General features: G+C 41.2%; 1 protein-coding gene across 1 annotated transcript in view; it reads left to right on the top strand.

The window, feature by feature from the left end:
* The window catches only part of mtmr11 (myotubularin related protein 11), a 34590-nt gene extending 13640 nt beyond the window's left edge, over window positions 1-20950 (top strand). Inside the window, exons 3-17 of the mRNA XM_034112658.1 lie at window positions 1805-1941; window positions 2049-2118; window positions 3436-3575; window positions 4167-4251; window positions 6408-6555; window positions 7475-7562; window positions 8207-8295; window positions 9504-9631; window positions 10991-11069; window positions 11522-11592; window positions 13797-13969; window positions 14935-15105; window positions 15329-15547; window positions 16309-16626; window positions 18844-20950. Of these exons, the coding sequence (XP_033968549.1) occupies window positions 1805-1941; window positions 2049-2118; window positions 3436-3575; window positions 4167-4251; window positions 6408-6555; window positions 7475-7562; window positions 8207-8295; window positions 9504-9631; window positions 10991-11069; window positions 11522-11592; window positions 13797-13969; window positions 14935-15105; window positions 15329-15547; window positions 16309-16626; window positions 18844-19311 (2384 nt within the window). The 3' untranslated portion in view covers window positions 19312-20950. The remainder of the gene's footprint in view (window positions 1-1804; window positions 1942-2048; window positions 2119-3435; window positions 3576-4166; window positions 4252-6407; window positions 6556-7474; window positions 7563-8206; window positions 8296-9503; window positions 9632-10990; window positions 11070-11521; window positions 11593-13796; window positions 13970-14934; window positions 15106-15328; window positions 15548-16308; window positions 16627-18843) is intronic.
* Window positions 20951-22434: the final 1484 nt, after the last annotated feature.

The raw sequence follows: 22434 nt of genomic DNA, 5'->3' as shown, positions 1-22434 counted from the left end.
ACGCACAAAGAATGAAACTGTGCAATTAGCCAATGATGGTGCTGGAAGTCAGGCCTCCTCTTCCTCTTTCCGTCACAGAATAAATGAGTGTTTTCTGTTCGTGCTGTGGTGGTCACCAACACGTTCTTCAAGCTAAGAGCATGAATTAGAAAAGGCATTTTTAGTTTTGGGCAGAGCTAGTTATTTCCACATGAGTCAAGGAATTTTGTGTTTCCTCAAAATGTTTTTTTATTCAGTTGTGAGGAACCGGCACATCATTTTCACAGTGGAGTGAATTTGAATGTTTTCAGGGAATAGGAAAACATTTGCCTTGCCAAATACTCTTGTCGTGGACAAAAAGGCCTTTTCTCCACGTCTACTTTATCCTGAATCCTGTTGCCATGGAAACCCACAGTCTATCTGGCAAAGGCTGTGTGTTCCTGAAGGAGACTGTTAAAAATGTGCTGTCTCACTGCTGTTTGTGTGTTTTGGTGAAACAGTTTTCCTTTTTTTCTACTTGAGAATGTTTGTGCACATCTGTGTTTGTGTGCAAGACATTTTCTCTGTGAAAAGTTTGTTTTTGGAAGCTTTTGTGTTCCACTTTCCGTTGCTTCTTCAACCTTTCCCTCTCTAATTAGGAATGATGAGGATCCATCAGTTAACAGAATCAACAGATTATTACTAAAGCACAGATAAAGTACATATTTGTACATGTTTGCCACAGTATAAGTGACAAAACAAATATCATTCCAGTTAAATTAAAGGTAGGATAGGTACGTTTGAGAAACCGGCTCGAGATACACTTTTTGTTATATTCCATGGAATGCTCTTAACATCCCGATAGCAATGAATATCTTAAGTGCTTTGACAAAAAATCCATTAAAATGTCATCTGTGGAAGCCGTAGTACTGTAAAAAGCACGACCAATCATTTTAGCCGGCCTGGCTAAAATAACTGGATGGCCTACCTGCCTGTCAGCCTTCCATCTGTGCACAAACTTATCTCGTGCCCTCATTGGTCATGTGCGCGTTCGTGTGTGTTGGAGGAGGGGCTCTGTAAGGAAGTGGCAGATTTTCTCCGGTTGTGTATTTTCAAATTCTAGCGATCTCGAGCCGGTTTCTTACCTATCTTACCTACCCCACCTTTAAGTCAATATAATACATTACATTGTTACATTTCTCATACATTTCCCTGAATTCATTTCTTATGTAGATTTTGAATCAGTCAAGAGTTATGAGGGTTATGAAATCAAGCTGTTCAACATCAGTCAGTCAGTCAAACTAAACTTTATTGTCAATCTTTCAGTTTGTGTGTACAGATAAAGATCGAAATACCGATTCCCTCAATCCTGAATACAAAAATACAAATATATATACAAAATATGTATGCAATTATGTCCTATATATACAACAATAACAGTCACTTCAATATCTTTGTGTATACATTGTGAATCAGACAGAAATTTGGTAATTCACAAGGATGCAAATTTGCCATTTTTCTTTGCAGCAAACCAAGTTGGTGTAATGTAATTCAGAACAGAGTTACTTGTATCCATGAGATGCTGTTTTTGTTGTTCTTCCTGCTCCTTCCTGCCCATCCTCAGTGTCCTGAGGACTTGCTGAAGGTGTTTGTTACACCCTGTCCTCGTGGCTCGCTCAGTGGACTCCATGCTGCTGTTTCTCTGTCTGTAAACTTCCTGTTATGCATCCTCCTTAGAAGCCCCCGCCTATAAACACACAATTTCATCAGACTTCTAAAACTACACTACTCATATCTTCCATCCTGTGACCTCTGCACCACATCTCTCTTTGTTTGTCCCCTCCAGGCGAGTGTGTTCTTCAGCGAGCTGTTATGGTGAGGAAGAAGCTCTCAGCCAGGGAAGGAAGAGGATGGGTGTCAGGGACCCTTTTCTGTACCCACTTCAGAGTGGCCTTCGTGCCCCAGGACAGCCCCAAACCTGACGTGAGTCCCTCTGAACAGCTGTACTTAAATAATTGTTATTGTTGTTCAAAGGACGACATTGGAAAAACATTTGTATTTTAATAACTAACTCTTAATTCCTGATGCAGGACAATGCAGACCCAGTGCTTTTAGGAGATCATGATGTGGCGCTGGCGTCCATAGAGAAGGTTGTGGTTGGTAAGTCATACCTCATGCCCACATTTATTATGACTACTATTTTAATTGGTGCAATGAGTAGAGATTTGTTTTATGACATTTGGGAGAGTCCCTGTTTGTGTCCAATCACAGACTAGTATACTGTCTATCATGCCTTTATAACATGCATGCAGTCAAAGGGATTGTTTTAGTGAGGGCTTATAAAGAGAGACAGAGAACCAAGCAATGTACTGCTGTGGATACGGAACAAATCAATACCAGTTTGAGTGTACGCTACATTTGGAATATTTTAACTGCTTTACCCTGCTGTCAGACAGTGTTTCCAGACAAGGAACTAAAGCAATCATTTGTTCTCTTTTTTGACAATAACAGTAATTTGACTTTGCGGAAAACCAGGGTTGCAGAGCTTCCCGTCCTCCAATGCTGTGTTATTGTCTGAGTTTAACTGAATCCGAAACAAACCAAACAAAGTTACACAATAACACAAACTAACCAATCAAAGCAGCAACTTATGAGTTATACAAGGGAATTATTGTTTTTGTAGAGGGAGTCGGCCCTTTTATGATCCCTTTTTAATGTTAAAGCTTACTGTAAAGGCATACCACTATATGATGAAGAGAAAACGGACATGTCGCCTAGTTTGTTTGATATATTCTGATATTTGCTGACATTATCATTTAATTGGCTTGTATCCAAAAAGGGTTTGATCTAAAGTGTTCAGTTCACTTAGGGAGGCGTGTGGCGCAGTGGGGTAGTGCGTTGGTGTTCGGATCAGTGGAGCACAGGTTCAAACCCCACTGCAGTCAGCATGTCGTTGTGTCCCTGGGCAAAACACTTCACCCCAAATTGCTCCTGTGGGGATTGTCCACAGTATTGAGTATGTAAGTCGCTTTGGATAAAAGCATCTAACAAGTAACATGTAATGTAATGTTTGATGAATATGCAGCATCTGTAGTTACCTTTGTAGAAGGTAAGGTTTATTACCACAGCAAATGTGTTGGCAAACGACCAATACCAATAAAAACTACTATACAGAAAAACATACTTAAAATCTTAAGGGCTATAAAGTGGCACAATAGACCAACCAAAGTGTTTTCAAGTTTTCAAAGCATTTCTCTGAGATCATTATTACATTAGAGTTATGCAAAATAAGATGTTTAAAAATGATTTTGAATGTGCAGGTTTGGGCTCACTTGTAAAGTTATTTTGAGTGGAGCCCTATAGGTCTAACCTGCATACTGTAAGTATTTATGTAACCTATACTCAAGGGTTCTTTGGCTCTGCTCCCACTTGTCTGTTTAATGTTTAATTAACCCCCCCCCACCTCCTGTGTTGTAGTGGGCCCGAACCGGACCAAGCTGGTGACCCCGAACTCTTCTCTGAAGTTCACTCCCGAGGAGCTGGTGCTTTACTGCAGGGACCTGAGGGTCGTCTGCTTCCTGTTCGACCGCCTCACTCCTGATGCACAAGTCTTAGAGGTGTGTGCGCATCTCCTGATTTTAGGAATGTACTGATCTCATCTCTAAACATGACTACATCTTACAGATGCTTCAAAACTAAGTGTGTGCATTCAAAACAATAATTAGCAGAAAACCAGGTATTTTACAGCCTTTAAAATTACTCGTTATAAGAAGTGTGTGTGTGTGTGTGTGTGTGTGTGTGTGTGTGTGTGTGTGTGTGTGTGTGTGTGTGTGTGTGTGTGTGTGTGTGTGTGTGTGTGTGTGTGTGTGTGTGTGTGTGTGTGTGTGTGTGTGTGTGTGTGTGTGTGTGTGTGTGTGTGTGTGTGTGTGTGTGTGTGTGTGGTGTGTGTGTGTGTGTGTGTGTGTGTGTGTGTGTGTGTGTGTGTGTGTGTGTGTGTGTGTGTGTGTGTGTGTGTGTGTGTGTGTGTGTGTGTGTGTGTGTCCAAGTGTGTCCAAGGCTCTGGTTACTGTTCATCAGTCATTTCAGAGACTAAAGACTTCTGCGTAGAGAAGTTGATCTGTGCCATACGCCAATGATCTGACTCTGTAGTGCGTTGAAAGCTGTTGACCTTTGTCAGGCTGATGGCTCCCTGTGGTTTCCCTCCTCAGATAACCTACACCATCGCCAAGACCTATCAGCCTCCTAAACCAGGGTCAGTGTTATCTTTCCAGAACGCTGCCCTCGGGAGTGTAGGTGAGTAGATTATTGTTTGAGCGCTCATGTATACAACCATCTATTCCCTCACTGGCACTGATACCAGACCTCATTTGTCTATCAGTCCGTCCGTCATCCTACTGCTGTGTTCAGTTCCCAAACACATAGGGCAATACTCAAATATATAATGTCATACCTTTTATATATATATATATATATATATATATTTTTAAAGAATCTATGGCTCCAGTGTTTCCCACAGAATTTGATTCTATTTGTGGGGGCACCGCCAAAGGCCCCTTAACCCCCCCCTCAAATAAGAAAATACATGCGAGTTCATGGCTCCTGTAGACAACGTTCTTGTTGCTCTGTGTTGCGTTGTTAATGAGTGAGACACACCGGAGTTGAGGATCTGTGGGGTTTATTCTCCCAAAAATATAATTTACAATTTAGGCATTTAGCAGACGCCTTATTCCAAAGCGACTTACAATGACCAATTACAGGGACATTCTCCCTGGAGTAACTGAGGGCTAAGTGCCTTACTCAAGGGCACACTAGTAGTGGTGTTGCAGGCGGGATTTGAACTCGCAACCGTTCGATCATCAGCCCACCTCACTATCCATTAGGAAACCACCAAAACAAATTAAAAAAATAAATAAATCAATGTATGCGAAACACGCTCTGTAAAATTGGTTAAGTAGGTATATTGATGGCCTTTTAAATTAATAATGATTACACATATTAATGCTTGTCCCTAATACAGCCGATAATGTGATATATCTTGGTGATATTATTGATATCATATTCAGGAAATGAACTGCTTGCTCTTTTCCCCCCTTTAGTGAGATCTTTGCCCATAATAAAGTATTATTTCATCTTTTCTAAAGCCTTACCTGTACACCTCTTTAGATTTTAATGGCATTAAAATGATCACATCAGTAAATGTGCGTTTAATCTTTTTTTCTGTTCATGTTTCACTGTGAGGAATAATCAAAGAAATAACTGCTAAGTGAATGTGAGAACCGAATGCCAACATGAATCAGGAACGCAGCATGAACCTGTTAGTCATGTGATGTTCTTGCTTTTTAAAGCCTTAAAGATGTTCTCTCTTCCTCAAGCCTTTTCTCACTTTGACTTCCACCAGCTGTAGCTCCAGGGACAGAATGTACCCAAAAATCACAGTTTGTCTTTCACACATGACTTAAACTCATCTATTTTAGTTTCTGTCTGAGTCTACTCTCTGACTCTGATGTTCCAACTCTTAAGACTGGAGAGAATATTAAACAGGAAGCATGAAGGATCTCTGATCAGAGCAGACTGACATTCAAAGCTGACATCCTCTCTACTTGGCAAAATGTGAAACATTCTCCTTTATGAGACGCAATGAAAATACTGTCTCTGAAACCATGCCCAGCTGTGAGGAAATCTCTGAGTGGTTTTTAAGGCGAGCCGCTATAAAACTTTCAAGGTCAGATTTTCACAGTGATTGAAAGCCTCCATTTGTGAAGATTAAACCACCATGATTAAATATAATTGTATGCCATCGGAGAGAAGGAATTCAATTCAGTGTCAGCTAAAAAAGGACACACTTAGCAATTCACATACAAAATATAAACTCTTATACATATCACTGGGCTGTTTACCTCGACCGTATAGAGTAATATGAGCCTGTCTGTACAATACATTATGCTACAGTATGTTAAGCTACGGCAGGCTGACCAGGCTGTGGAGGACTGTCAGCTCTTGGATAAATAATGCAAGCCCCCCCCCCCCTCACTGTACAAGTCTCTAGATGACCCACAGCTCAACTCTGCCCCGGGGTCAAGTGTGTCCGGTGTGTGGTCACTGTGTCGAGGACAGCACTTTAAGACTTTACAAAAGATCGCTTCAGTGCCACTGACATACGTTTCTCAAATGTTAGTAGTTTGAATTGATTCGGAAATTATTTTACATTATTTTACTATTATGATGTCTCCTTTTAATACAGTTAAGAGGAAAGGGAGCAATGTCTCAGACTCAATATGTAGAGAGGCCTCTCGCATTCAAAGCCTGTTCTCAAAAATGTCTTTTCAAGTAGCAATATCTTCATATACTATACGTGGTCTTTCTGACCTAATCAACACAACACAATGTGTGCACACTGACATTGTAAGATATTGTGTATTAATAATGTTTGAAACACTGTCTTTCTACAGAAATGAAGCAGTTCCTAAGCAACCGTCGCCGTAACACCGACATGAACTGGTTTGAGTCGGCTTCAGACTGGGAGCAGGAGCTGGAGCGGAGCGGGGCCTCGGGCTGGAGGGTCAGCTCCGTCAACGACCGCTTCGAGATGTCCACCAGGTAAAAACCCTCCTCAGATGGAAAGTTACATTGGGTCTGTTGGATTTCCAAATCCATGTTTAGATACAGTATATTATGCTTTGAACGTTTTCTCAAGTATCAATTTATGTGTGGGTTGTTAAGTGTATTAAACTGCATACAATTTATCTATATTTCAGTATTTCACTATCAACTATTATATTTTAATATACCCGTATTAGTACCTCCTAGGCCGTTTCTCAATCGCGAGGATGCTGGCTTGGTAGCACAGCCGAGCCGAGCATCTTGCTTCAGAAGCAAGGCAAGAATACTTCCTAGCATTCGGAAAACAAAGAGTGGAACAGGCTAGCAAGTGTGCAGGTGTGCGTCATATGAGAGGCCTTACATCTTCCGCCACAGATTTGGGGAAATTGATCCATGCGCAAAGCATTGTGGGGATTTTAAGGACGCGAAGTCTACCCATGTGCAGCCTCAAAATTTCCCCCAAACCAAGGGCGCGGCCTCGGGGGAATTCCAAGTATGCTGGAGATTGGAACAGTCCTTCGGCGGCACTCGATGACGTAGCATCCTTGAAATATTGGCTTGGAAGCCAATATCCTCGCGATTGAGAAACGGCCCTAGTGTGGGATTGTATCTAACAGCAGCCCTGTTTTTTTACCTTTTTGTTGGATTTGTGAATACATCTGCCCGCAAGTAACCTTGAAAGGAGAATGTTTGGAAAGCAATGTTTTGTGTAGGAAACTGAATGTCAAGAAAAGCCAAGGCCAAACTCTTATAAGAGACACAAATAATAGCACTTAGTGTGCTGCATTGATGCGTTCTACAAAGTCAAAGTTGTGGGCGTTTTGAATACAGAGCATCTCTCCTGTCTCCCATGGCTGCTATCGCTCCACAGTTTATACTCTGTCAATAAACCTGTGTGTTCTCTGTTTCCTTACAGCCTGCCGAGGTCCATCGTGGTTCCACAGAAGGTGTTAGACACTGAGCTGAAGAAAAGCTTCGCCCACTTCAACGAAGGACGCATCCCTGTGAGTGCACTTAGTAATAATACTTATTCAGTTTAAAGCTACCACCACTCATTTAAGATTGGTTCATTAATTCATGACTTTAAAGCGTTAATCCTGTGATTTATAATTTATGTCATGGCATTTATAATACATAAAAACCTATCATTATTTCATTTCATAGCGATTTTAAATATTGTTCTGATGGAACTGGCCTTTATACCGTATGTACAATCACATAAACATAACATTTTCTATAAATGTAGCGCTGACAGACATATTCCAGTTGCTTCAGGGAGGACTCAGTTCAACATGCTGGAGATCAAAGCCCATTTTCCCGAGTATAACAAACCGTGCTGCCATAAAATAAATCACATGTGTAATTAAAAGCTCAAACAAACATGCTGAATGTCCCTAAAGACCCATGTCTCTCAACTGGAGCCTTAAATGCAAATACATGGTATTTTAATGTTTCAAGAAGGAGGTGCTTTTTAAGATTAACGTTGGAACCGTAAACTAGTAATTATAATATTTACAGCAGTCATATTTAGGGTATATTCCCCTTGTTATTAACATTCCTGTGAAGCAAATTACACGATGCAGTTACTGTAGTGCCTTTAGCGATTTTAACTGTAGTAAACAGTGTGAACACATTTTGTTTGTTGCAGCGCTGGTGTTGGCGGCACCCTCGAGGCAGCGATCTACTGCGAATGGCAAGCTTCCAGAACAACATCTACCACGAGAAAGACGACATCAGGTGTGTGTTTTCAAAAAGCATTTGAGTGGTTAAGCGACTGTCAGTGTAGGAAATCCATATTTGAATGGCTTTTATCCGTAGTCTTGACTGCAGACTGTAACCATCACAAGGCAAAGAATGGGTTACACTAAACTAATAACAGGGTTGAAGCTGCTGTAGGAAACGTTTTGTGTTAGTAGGGCAGCAGAGTTGACTGTGTGCAGCAGAGTTGACTGTGTGCAGTTTATTATTTCAGTCTGCATTGCTAGATATACAGTGGAGGATGGTCACATTTAGCTTTTTTTTAATCGACCACTGTGACTTCAAGATGTATTTTACAGGTTCAATTCAGCTCCGTCAACTCATCTCAAATGAAAGGGTGTCTATTCTCTGATACTTTGTGAGAGAAAGGCATACACTCCTCTCTGCAACTGAACCACTTTTGGTGCATTTAGCTTATTTAATCTTCCTGTAGAGAAGTTGCAGCTTTATGTTTGACGGTGATCTGAACACAGGAAATCAAATGGCAGAGATAGTCTTCACTCAAACATCAGCTGACCACAGCCTGTACAGTACAGCAAACTGTTGAAGAAGCTTCAGACTGCAGTTTTAAAAGCAACATTATACAGCAAGGCAAGTTTATTTGTACAGCTCATTTCAGACCTCAAGGCCAGTTCAAGGACTTAACGCGAGTATAGACATATAAAACAATTAAAATAGAATATATTCAATATAACAAAAGAGAAAAGCAAACTCACAAACAGAGGATTTAAGAGGTGGGGAAATATACAAATGCAACACTCTTTGGAAAGTCAGTGGCAAACAACATTTTTTAGCCTCCATTCAAAAACAAAGGGCTGTGGCAGACCTCAAATGTTCTGGAAATGTATTCCAGATCTGCGCTGCATAGAAACTGAAAGCTGCTTTTACATGTTTGTTTTGTTCTCATATATCTAGATGACTTGTAACAGAGCAGATTATCAGACATGTATTAAGGCCCCAAATCATCCAAGGTGAAATCTGAAAAGCACTCTCAATTTGCACTAATGAGTTTTTTTAATAGGAGCAACATTTAAACCAATTACTTCCACAGTGTTCTTTTAAAGGCATTTCACTTTATTTCTTCTTTCAAAGGTATTTATTAAAAAGCCACAGAGAAGCTAACTTGCTTGTTAACAGAGTAGCGTGTTGCAGATGTGGCAGTGTGATAACTGCAGGATGTTCTGTAGGAACCTGGAGATGATCCTGTTTGGGTGCCAGTCGTCTCTGTGCGTGGTGGTGGAGCTGGACGAGGAGCTGCCCTCTCCTGCAGATATCCAGCTGGCACACAGCCGGCTGCGCGCCCTCTGTCTCGGAGGTGGGGATAAGACATGTACACACACACACACACACACACACACACACACACACACACACACACACACACACACACGCACACGCACACACACACCTGAGCAAACATGTATTCACGCTCAGCACAAAAGGACCTCCAGCAAATATGGAAATGTGACAGATGAAGCGTCCACATGGTTACATAAACCTCCGTCACGTCAGGAAGGCAATCCAAAAGGTCCCATTTAAAAAAGAAAATGATGATACTTGAACTCATTATTAAATGCTTTATAATGTTATAAGTATGTATGAGTGCTCATAACTATGATTTTAAAGTTTTATAAGCAAATGATTATATATTTTGTAATGCATGAGGGCCATGGGCGTCATAGCAAGCGTTACTTTATCATTGATTCCCTTGAGTCAACTATTCATTTTAAGATTTTAATTCCATTCACAGCTGAGGCTTTCTTAACGTTTCCACAAAATTCCTGCTTTCTTTGTCACAGTCGATGTATATATAATTAAATCTCTGTTTTGCAGAGTTGTTTTGGTCTGAAACTCGAACAGTGGCAGCTCAAAACAGGCTTTGTGCGATGGCCTTTATTTTTGTTTTTGTCATGTGTGCACGCACAGCACATTCCATGGTTGAGTGAACAGAGAGGTAACAAAACTCAGGGTCGTCTCCAACTACTGGCCCTGGGACTGAAGTGCTGACCAGTCTCTCACACGCTGTTTTTTTTGCACACAAACAATGTGTAAAGGTCGCTGATTTATCACGGTTCAAACACTTGTCAGCTCAGTGTTTTGTCTTTTGTGGGTGAGTTCACAACTCAGAGGATTGTCCCGTAAAAACATCCACTGTATTTGGTCCGTTTACTGGCGGTGGGCTTTGAGTCTTCACAACAGCAGGATAGAAAAAGGAAATAGACTTAAGGGATTGTATTAAAACTAATCTACCTGAGATTATGTGGATTTTACACTTTGGGGCCCATTCAAGATGTGGATGATTTATTATGAGGGCCAAAACATTTCACACCGATAGAAAAGTGAACACCTCAGCAAATACTACAGATACAGAACAAAATATCTATGTACAAATATACACAAGACAAATAAAAACATTTTCAACAGCAAGATAAGCAAGGTGGAAGTAAAGGAGCACAACGATAATTTTTACATTTTAAAAGTTTATAACAAAGCAGTCTTTCTACTTATGTTGAACACTTGATGTCATATTGCTGTGTTCTACATTTATTCTTTTGTTGTACTGGTTCTAACCATCCAGTCAGTTGATGTGAAGATATGAGCCTTACTAAACACTTTACAAAATGTCTTGAGTATGATCTCTTTTTTTTGTTATTTTTCTTGTTTTGGCTTCTAGATATCTCCACATCTGTGTCAGTGCCTGATGACAAGTGGTTATCTACCTTGGAAAGCACCCACTGGCTCGACTACACCAGGTAACCGCTCTGATTGGCCCGTCTGGCCCGATCCATGTTACCCATAACAAAAACTCATCAACTCAGGTTCTTTCAACCCATAATCAAACATGTGCTTTGAAATTGTTAACTGACAACATTTAAAATCCTCAAAATCCTGTTATTAAGAGAAAACTGGATACGTTTTAAATGCATTATCCTTGATGCGGAAACCCCTAAAAGTTCCTCCTATTAACAATAATTGTCAATGGTAACATCAATGAATGTGCATATCAATGTGTATTTATGTATTTGTATAACTTCACAAAAGGAATCAGTAATAAGATTAATGTCAAGGAAACATGCATACAAAATGATAACAGTAAAGGGAAGAAATACATATTTGTTTGCCATATTTGTGACGTGTTTACTGTGTCTGTAACTGAAATGAGATGAAGGTGATTTGATATCATCCCCCGCCTCTCTGTCTCCAGATCCTGCCTGAGGAAAGCCTCAGAGGTAGCCTGTCTGCTTCGCGGCGGTCACCTGACTGTGGCTCTGCAAGGTGAGTGACGTGACTTAGACCACGTCTCATATTATTCAATCCATTCATTATTCACTCGCTCTCATTAATCCCACATTAGGGCTTGCCCTGAAGTAGCTGTATACTGACGACAAGCACACTCCACTGCATGCACACTGTCAATAGGCCTCCATACAACAACAGGCTTTTAAAAAAAAACAAGGTAACAGGCAGGTTTATCTCAAGACTTTCGTACATAAGGTCAAATTTGTCAACTTTTAACACAAAGGAAATGGTAATCGTGCATGTCGTTCTACACGTATTATAATCAGATACATTACTGACAATCTTCAGTGTACCATAGTATCTGTTTAAAGGGTTTCATCCACAGTATTTGTATCTGTAAGACTGTGTCCGGGACAGTTGTATTGCAGTCAATGGTGTGGATATTATGCTTTGTTTGATTGTTTGTGGTGCTCACTGGCTCTACTGCTAAAATTAAGTTTCAGTTTGAACTAGCACAGCAGGTGTTTGTAAGCTAATCGCCCATAAGACTAGGTGTAGTGGTCCGGCTTTGCTATTTAAGGATTAGGAGAAGGCAGTTGGATTTGATAATCTGCCCCCTGACTACAAACACTGGCTCTTTGGACATTAATTTCTCTGGCGGGGAAGGAGACATAGCTACTGTGGTACCACCCACCTGTATTTATAGCCTGGCTCATCTGTTCACATAGCACTGCTTCTGGCACCAAACTTTTGCAAAGGGGTTAGATTTCCCTTTATTTTTCTGGTGTTTTCAAGCTTTTTGGGATACTCTCAATCCCCCATCTGAATGTTACTGTGTTGGAGTTTACTTCTTAGAACAACAGGGTCACCTCAATGTGACTGTTGTTTGTTGTGAAGAAGAGGTGTCAACTGATCACCACCTGGCAGTGAGATGGATCAAGTGACAGGGAAAGCTACTGGAGAGGCACGCCTAACCCATGTTGTGACTCATTTAACAGACAAGAGGCTGTTGTTGTTTTCCAATCTGGATGCCTGTGGTTCATTCGTAAACACCCAGAGAGACAGGCCCAACACTTCTTACTCAAACAATGGCCATGTTCAGCTACGGATGTTTACATCTTGCGGCTGGTGTTTGAAACTCTGCAGCTGTAAGTGACTTGACATCAGGCCTTTACGACTCCTCTTCAGCCAAGAGGTTCATATATCAGTCGTGCTGTAAGTCTGCTTGTTGCGGCAGGAGCAGCCGTAAATATCCCACTGCAGTAATGACTCACTGCGGTAGCAAACTTTGTCTCTGAATGCCTCTCCCTCTTCTCCCGTGTCCAGCTCTGGGTCTTTGTCTCTGTATTCATCATGATCTTTATTTGGCTCTCGTCCTATCAATATTTTCTTTGTCTAAACTCTTTCCCCCTCCCTCTCTCTATTCTTTAACAGTACAAGCCTTAAGTGGAATAATAACAGAATGAAATGGTGGTTGTTAGTTAAAGCGTTGTTTGTACATTCTGGTGCTTTCAAATGTAACACTGCTAGAGGTTATACATTGAAATATCTCACACAACACAAAACCATTATATTGAGGACAGTGGATGCAGGAGGTTATCTACAATCCCTCTAAATGCTAACATGATCATTACAAACATTAGGAATGCATTCATGCGACAGATGTGAGAATGTTCTTTTACATGTTACACAGAAAACTAATTTAGAATCTCTTTTACTATGGAAGGGAACTGTAAGGGGTACGGTACATGGTAAGTACAGGTACATCGGTTTAGCAAAGGGGAACAAAGGAAAATGGAGAATCCTTTTGTGTTTTTAAATCCATTTTTATTGTTTAACTTAAATAAAGTATGGACCTGTAGATGGGTTTACGTAATTGATGTATAGTACTTTGAAAGCAGTCGATTTAACAGCAGTTGATGATAAAAGGGAAATTGTGAAATTTAAAAGAGAAACTCATCGAAATAATGTAAAAGCAATATAGTGCTTCATGTACTTTATCAGAAAACTGTGTATAACATGTTTTATATCCACTAACTGTATATGCCACATACTGTCAACAAATGATGCATTCCATTAGCCGAAGACACAAAGAAAACGTGCTACATGGTAAATGGAGCCAGAGTTCCCAATACTATAAACAACGGACTCATCTTTAGTCGGTTGGTTATATTTATAGGTAATATAAAATAAGTCCTATGACCTTAGTCAGCGTGTGCCTTTCTGTTTTGACGTTTCAGAGGCGGACGACCGGGACATGGGCTGCGTTGTGTGCAGCCTGGTGCAGGTGATGTGTGACCCCCACTGTCGGACCCAGACCGGTTTCCAGAGCCTCGTGCAGAAGGAGTGGGTGATGTCCGGACACCGCTTCTACAGCCGCATCAACTATCACCGCGACAACGACAAGGAGGAGGTGAGGGGTCAAGCTTCACACCAAAACTGACTGTCACAAGTTTTCCCAACTATATATTTATCCAGTGATGTAGTAAAAGGAAGGCTAGTTATAAAATACAAATGCCTTGTTTATTGTTATTTGACAAATGAAAGATAGTCCTGTCTTGAATTTAGGGTTGGACAATAATTCAATAATAATTACATGTTTGTATAGTATGGTGATTATCATCTTAATCTAAGTCTCTGTCACACTGTGATATCTTGTATACTTACTGTAGGGGGAAATGTTTCTGTTTTTGTATTATATTATAGGTTTAGTTCAAGTTTTTACCGTTTACCATTTTTGAACATCTTAAAAAATATTTATAGGTTTATAAAACAAATCTAAACTGACCTCTGTTCTCGGACCCTAAAAATGAATGAGCATATCTCAAAACAACGTGCTCAGTTATATTCTCATTCATCCATCCAACTTCTTTCCCTTCATCTTACTTCATCTCTCCCACCTCCCATTACATGTCACTTGTTAGACGCTTTTATCCAAAGCGACTTACATACTCAATACTGTAGCAATTTGGGGTGAAGTGTCTTGCCCAGGGACACAACGACATGCTGACTGCAGTGGGGTTTGAACCTGTGACCACCTGATCCCAACACCAAGGCTCTATCCACTGTGCCACACGCCTACCCACATTTATCCATCACTCTAGATGCAGAGATTACATTCCTCCAGTTCTTGCGGAATTAGATCCACTCCTGAGGCTTTTTAAAATGTAATTAAATATATAAACCATGAACTGTTTGCCTCTATTTCATATCTTTTAACTCCATATTCTACACCAAGTCCCGTTGAATATAATAACCAAATGTTGAATTGTGTTTTTATGTTCACCTGTAAAGCCCCATGTAAGCATTTCGCGTTTTGAGGCGCTTAAGATAAACAAAACAAGTTGACCTACTTACCTCCTTCCCTTCCCTCTGCAGGCTCCAGTCTTCCTGCTCTTCCTGGACTGTGTGTGGCAGCTCTTGTCCCAGTATCCCTCTCGCTTCCAGCTGACAGGTGACTTCCTGTTGGCGCTGCACGACAGCATCCACCTGCCACTCTTCTCCAGCTTCCTGGCCAACTGCCAGCGGGAGAGATGCAAACGCTCCCAGGTACTGGACACCTGAGAGGGGCTTTAGTATTTTGGCAACTCTACGATGTCATCTTTAAAAATAGAGCATTTTAAAGTCATTACAATATGATTTGCTGCAGACACGTATACTGTATGTCTTGGCAATTCCCAAAAATTACAGTGGGTACCATTTATAATACATACGATAACTTGTGCAAAGAAAGAAAATATAACGTTTGAAATGTTTATCCTTCTCTCCCCAGAACCCCGGGCAGTCCTACACACCAGTGAATGGCTGGAGGGATATGCTTCATCCGGATTCTTCCTCCGACCCCTCGGACCCTCCTCTCCCCTCGGTGTGGGACTGGTCCCTGCAGTACAGCAAGCACAGAAGAGACCGCTTCACCCAGCCCGTGCCCCCCATCCCTCCTCTCCAACCGCTGCTCAATGGAAACCTCAACACCAACCCAGACTCACACAGGGTAGCAGACTTACTCATGATGCAACACTCCCTCTAGTGGCCATGGGGGGAGCTTCAGTTTAACACTGGCTGACACCAGAGAGCATTTCATGTTTCTTTCCAGCTTTTGACTTGAAGAGAATAGTTATAGATCTGAACTATTTTGGACAAAGAACAATGTCAGCTTATAGTGTTACTATGATATTGTTAGAAAACAACACATTGTTTTCAATAAACCATTTTCACTGATGAATAAGGTAACAAAGGCAGGACAATACAGGCACAAAATAATGTTTTTATGCACTGGTCCTTTGACTCTTTTGCTTCCTTTACTCCTTTTCAGACTCAGACTTGTTGATAGAAGTGTGCACTTTCAGGTGTTTATTTTATTACACTTTGTCTGTATGTGTCTGTAGATTTGTATACATTTTAAGAATGTAATAATAATATTGTATTCATGTCCTGAAAGTAAGACATTTATTAAAAGAAGCCCTCATTTAGACATTTACATAACATCATTAAATAAAACCAAAATGATTACAAAAAGTTGTTGATTAAATGCAAGTTTTCAACTGGGGAAGTTTCAAGCCACTGCACCCTCTAGTGGCAGCCATAACACATGCATCCAATTCAAATGGACTCCTTTGGACCAGGCTGCCTATAACGACGTTTACACTACTGTAAATTAAGCGTTTCAAATGTAACTGTTGGGTTATTTTAGCAGGAATCTGATATTTAAAGTTTTTACTGATCCTATCTTCTTCTCCCTCGTCTGCCCACCAGCTGACTGACACCATCCCCGGCTCGGTCTTCCTCCTCTCTCGGGGCATCTTCTCGTGTCCGGCTAACCTGCTCCCCTGGCGCAGCGGCAGTTCAGGCGTTTACAAGAAGAGCCACCGGAGGGCGGCGTCCTCTGAGAACGTGCCCGGCCTGGAGAGGCTGCTGAAGGCCTGGGCGCTGGCCGAGTTTCCCCAAGGCCTCACCTCCAGCTCCGGACCCCAGGGGCCGCTGGACCCCTATGAGCCCTTACTGCCCCTCCTCATGGGGCCCTGCATGGGCCTGTGGAGGGAGTGCTACCTCCGGGGGGCGCTCCATGCTCAGGTAAGATAAGATAAGATAAGATGGACCTTTATTAATCCCCGTGGGGAAATTCAGTTGTACGATGGAAGTGTCCCTTAGGGGGTTAGGAACATTGAATTAGGAATTATTGTGAATCAGAAAAAGACAGCGTCGTTCCATATACTTCTCTAGATTGAAACATTTTTTGTGTTTGACTTTATTCTTTGTGGTCTATTAGCATAAGGAATTCAAAGAGGCCCCACATTTTCTTAAAACAGTTAAAAAATATAAATCTGAAGGGTTTATACGTTTGTAAGTGATAAATAAATAAAAAAAGGCTAATTTCACATCACCCGCATGCATTAAGATCCAAAAAACGCAAACATTTCCAACTTTGGGATCAATAAAGTACATCTTACCTTATCTTATCTTAAATATAAATGACAGTATTGATCCTCGAGTATACAGGACCATCAGACAGGCAGCACTAAACACTGGCTGGTATAATGGATGTAACACTGGTTACAACTATTCCCTAAACTGACCCTTTTAACTGTCGCTTATCTATATTTCACCTTCGTCATGTCTTCTGTGTTGCATCCTCTCACATCATGATGGCTTGTTCATGATATGACATTGTCTCTTTGAGTCGTTAATTAGTTTGGGCTGTTGAACTCCCATCATGGACGTGGTACAGTCTTTGTGATGTCTGTGCAGCAGCGCGTCAATCAGTGTCCCCATGGTGATTTCGAGGATATTTGGAGGGCTGTGTGGGTGCTGTTTTTCTATTTTAATGGAGCTGCAGAGGAACAAGTGAAGCCTATCAAACCCCTTCGAAAGATTAGTAGTAGAGAGTCAATTCTGTTCATCTGTGTAATTGAAGTGCTACCCCAACAATTTCACACATCATTAAAGTGCCCCTAAAGGCCAACAAAATGCCCTTTCTCTCTTCTTTTCTCAACACAAGATATATTTTCATTCAGAAATCATTGAGCATTTGTGCACAGCTCAGCTCTAAAACAAACAATTTAGTTCCAGCACCCGGAGAAGTGGAGCAACAACAAATCCAAGTATTGTTAGTTGGGTTGTTGTTTGGTGTTTTTTCACAGTTGTATCCAAGTCTTGACACTGCTACTGTAAACATCTCTCATGTATTATGCATTTCAGCACAACAAAACAGCTTACTGCAGAATCTACAGCTACTATACACTCTCTAACAATGATGGCAATCATTGAGAATAGATTTATACATTGCTTTTTCAAAACAGCATTGTTTGTATGTTAAAGGATAAGAAAGATTATATTCTGTGTTTGCCTACCATGTGTTGGTCTGTTTGTTTTTATACATACCTATCTTATCATGGCTCTTAAAGGTGGGGTAGGTAAGTTTGAGAAACCAGCTCGAGATACACTTGTTGTTATATTCCATGGAATGCTCTTAACATCCCGATAGCAATGAATATCTTAAGTGCTTTGACAAAAAATCCATTAAAAAATGTCATCTGTGGAAGCCGTAGTACTGTAAAAAGCACGACCAATCATTTTAGCAGGCCCGGCTAAAATAACTGGATGGCCTACCTGCCTGTCAGCCTTCCATCTGTGCACAAACTTATCTCGTGCCCTCATTGGTCATGTGCGCGTTCGTGTGTGTTGGAGGAGGGGCTCTGTAAGGAAGTGGCAGATTTTTTCCGGTTGTGTATTTTCAAATTCTAGCGCACTCGAGTTGGTTTCTCCAAAATTACCTACCCCACCTTTAACTACAAGCCCATTTGTTCCTGCTGAAGACCAGAATCTTGCAATGTTTTATGGCCAATTGTTACTCAAACAACATTATCATTGTCTTCATTGATGCCTTAAAGAGACAGTTTACTACAATAATACATATCATTCCTCTCATGTGGAGTGCTATTTAACAATGATATTGGTGCAGATGTCTTGCCTCCCTCCAATATAATTGAACTTGAAGGCACCCAGATTGTGCAAAACAATAACATTAGTGAAACATACCAGCCAATGTTTTTTTTCTAGAAATCATGACCCAGTTACATAAGCTAATCCACAGAGCTTGTTGTGAGCAGCTTCAAGTAGTACTATCTGTTTCTACAGATCTCACACCAAACGATTTCAATGGATAAATAGCACAACAAGCAATAAGAAAAGAATGCATTCTGGATTGTGTGGTTATCTGTTTCATTGATGGTGAAGGTTAAATAACCATCTCCTGTAAGAAATATTAACCATGTAGCTCTCCATCCTCAGGCGTTCTCCCACCCCGTCTCAGCTAACCACCCCCACCCCGTGGAGCGCCTGGCCCGGGAGGTGCAGCAGCTCAAAGACAAGCTGGAACAGGTGTCCACGGGCTCTGATCTCAACCCCCCCACCAAGATGGCCGACCCCAGACGCACGGACACCAACCTGAACCAAAACACCAACAACGGCACCTTCCTCTTCCCGGCGTCCAGGCCCCAGAGCGCGGGGAACCCCAGAGCGGCGCCCCCTCCTACCTCCACCAACCACCAGACCTCCCGGGGCCCCCACCCCGCCTCAGCTGCACCGTCCAGGCCCGGCCACAGAGACAATGGGGGCAGCAACAAACACACCTTCCTGTTCGGGCACTCTTCGGTAGCAGAGGCCCGCCCTGATCAGCGCTACTACCCAGCACCCCAAAACGCCAAGCTGCCTAAAAGCAACGGGATACAGAGCGCCCCTCCCCACAACAGACTATAAGCAGATCATAAGCTCAATATCAATATGTGTTTCCTGTCAAACCATATTCAATTAACCATATAGTGATAAAACAGAGCAGAAAGTATGAAAATAATCCCTGCAAGATTTCTTTAATCTCCTACTTATCGTCTGTACTGTATGAAATGTGACAACTGTTTTGTACATTTGTACAGACAATCTTAGCCTTCAATATTCCACCTATTAAATATTAGAAGAAGAAATAAAAAGGGCTGAAGGTGCTGAACACTGTAACAGCAGAACATTAGAAGCACATCTTGCCGTATCTTGAAAAGCAGGACATGACAGATTTTGTAGACGTCACCCTTGGAGAAAGACAGAGAGCTTGTAGTTTCCATTTTTAGCTTCTTATCCAAAGAGGGACACAGATAGCGGTGTGATAAGATGATTCTTAAGGGCACTTTGACAGGATGTGAGACTACATGTCTCCAGAAGACATACAACAAACTCTTTAGATCCTTATTAGATGATGTCTTGATCATGTGCAAAAGGACACGTTCATCTCCTAGGTTTTGTAACTTAGCTTCAAATAGAAAAGTAGAATACTGTTTGACCAATGATCATTTTTTTAAACTGTCATTTTTTTTAACTGCAGGCTCTGTGGCCGGTGACTTTAATGTAGAATTTAGGGCATGAGAGCTATTTTGGTACCGCTCTCATATCTCTCCACTTGCTTTCATGCTTGGGTGCAGTGAGAGGCCTATTTTTCATTCAGTGTTGTTAGCCTGGATGTGTCTGACATGATTTCAGGGCTTCTAGTTATATAATCTTATCTAAACTCTCATCTTTATTTCCAAGTATTTTTTACTATGATCTGTCACTTTGACATCTTACATGTAGATAAGTGTGATTTTTGAATGGTTTTTGACCAAATTGAGTATTATTGTGAGATTTTCTCCATCATTTTGTGGTGGAATTAAACAACTCAAACATTGTTCTGCCTTTTTGAATGACGTACCTTGAGAAGGTACCAGTGTTGGAAGCAAAGGGAAGCATATTTCTTCCTGTGTATACTTATCATGTTATATCAGTTTTTTTCATCCTGCCTGGAGGTGTATTAGTACGCAGCCAGCATTTAGGTCAAGGACTTGTCTGACTGTATTAAAGCACAGAGGGAAGTATCGCCTATGCCTTTAAATCTAAAAAGGGTTTTGTTTGCATGATGTGGGAGTCCAGTAGGTTCACTGACGTCATTCCCACAGACGGATGAAAGTGTTATGCATTTGAAAAAAAGCACATTTTATTTTGTGCAGGATTGTCAGGTGTATGACTGATGCTGATCTCATGTCAAAAGGTACATCACTTGATAGCACGATGAATTATTCAACTGTTGTAAATATTCATCACATCAATATCAAGGCACATTGATATCAGATACAATTTCAGATCTTTCCAGGTGTGATGCCAACGCACTCGCTCGTCTTCCATGGAGAGAAAACAAAATCACGTTTGTTCTGTCGCATGGAAAATCTAATTTGATCTTCTGCTACACCTGTCAGTCTGTATCGTTGTATAATTTAATGTTTTTGGTACGAACATCACTTACATTTGCCAGATGTACATATTTTTTGTATCAGCATGTTTTGATCCTGATCAAATAAAAAGTGTTATCAGTTCACAATCTCTCCACTGTGTTCATAATCTGTTCCACAAACAAAATACCAATCATTTCTCGTACACAGCTCACAAACTTTATTTTTTTAACAAAATAAATATTTACATATGATCTGTAACACTTAAAAAGTAGCATGGCACTGTACATATAATTTAAAATCCAACCGCCTTGCATGATATGTATAGTCAGAATAAAACAGTTTGAGAATCATGTGCAAAATGCTCAATACTCGCAAAGGTAATGTACAAAGTAAAAACTCGGAAATGTTGAATATACAAAATATCTACTGCACAGTTAAGACGCCCCAGTTTGGTTTAGTCTCTCCAGTTTCCAACGTTATGGTCAGTAGAATGAAAATCAGTGTTTTGGCAAAGAACATTTGTTTTCTGGCTCATGTTTCACCCAAAACCAAACTATTAGACTTTTTTTTCCAATTTTGCTGCGATGACATGCTTGTTTGAACCATGTTTATAGATGCATTTTGGCACTTTAAACCTATGGATGTAAGTCTTTCTCACAAGTAACACCAGATACTCACAGACTAAAGTAAAGTGACCATTAGTTGCAGTCCATATTCACACATAGCTCTCATGGCAGTGCATTCAAAATCAACCAGCTGAAGAAACACAAATGTTTAATCATCAGAAGAGTTAACATCTCTCCCATTAAAGAGCTTCACCCCGACCTGCTCCCATGCTCCTTCTCTGCACACTGCTCCTGCTCCTGCTGCAGGATGCCGTCCGGCCCGTAGAAGAACCCGGAGGAGGATGGGCAGGGGCCCCCCAGCTGGCGGATGGACTTGCACATGGGGCAGGGGTACTCGGACAGGCCCTCGATATCCTCGAAGGCCAGGTTGACGATCTGGTCGCAGCAGGGGTCGCAGTACAGGTGTCCGCAGGAGAGGCGCTTCAGGCGGGCCTCGTAGGAGATGCAGCACTGGCAGTGGGGCACGTCGGGGCCCAGAGACAGGGAGCCCGTCAGGGAGCTGCTCTCCAGACTGCCGGCCTGACTGGAGCCCTGCTTAGTGGGAGACCTGAGGGGGAGAGTCAGGACGAGAGGGGACAAAAGAGTCACACACTGTAGAGCGGTAACAATGAGTCGACAAAATGAATGGATGGTGAATGGATTCATTGTTGAAACTGTTGTTTTTAAAGCAGAAATATCATCATCTGGTTCCAGCTTCTCAAATGTGAGGATGTTCTGCTTTTCACAAAATGTCCTTTTTGGATCTCCTTTGTGAAACTCCATGAATCAGAACAAAATGTCAACAGCCATAGAAAGCCATGTTCTTAGAAATACAATGTAATATAAAGCAGGCTTTGATTGGTACATGAACAAAGCCTCAGGCAAAACCTCCAGAATAAAGATAGGAATTAAGTTTAGTGTGTATGCTGTAGTGAAATGGAGAGTTCTGGCTCAGGTAACAGCAAGGGAAGAAAACAAACACAAGTTTTTCTGGATATATTAGTTTAAAAGCAAGATCAATAGAT

Source organism: Trematomus bernacchii, unplaced genomic scaffold, assembly GCF_902827165.1.
Source record: "Trematomus bernacchii unplaced genomic scaffold, fTreBer1.1, whole genome shotgun sequence".
In the NCBI taxonomy this organism is placed as follows: Eukaryota; Metazoa; Chordata; class Actinopteri; order Perciformes; family Nototheniidae; genus Trematomus; species Trematomus bernacchii.
The sequence above is the reverse complement of the archived record's forward strand: the minus strand, read 5'-3'. Positions and strand labels throughout refer to the sequence as shown.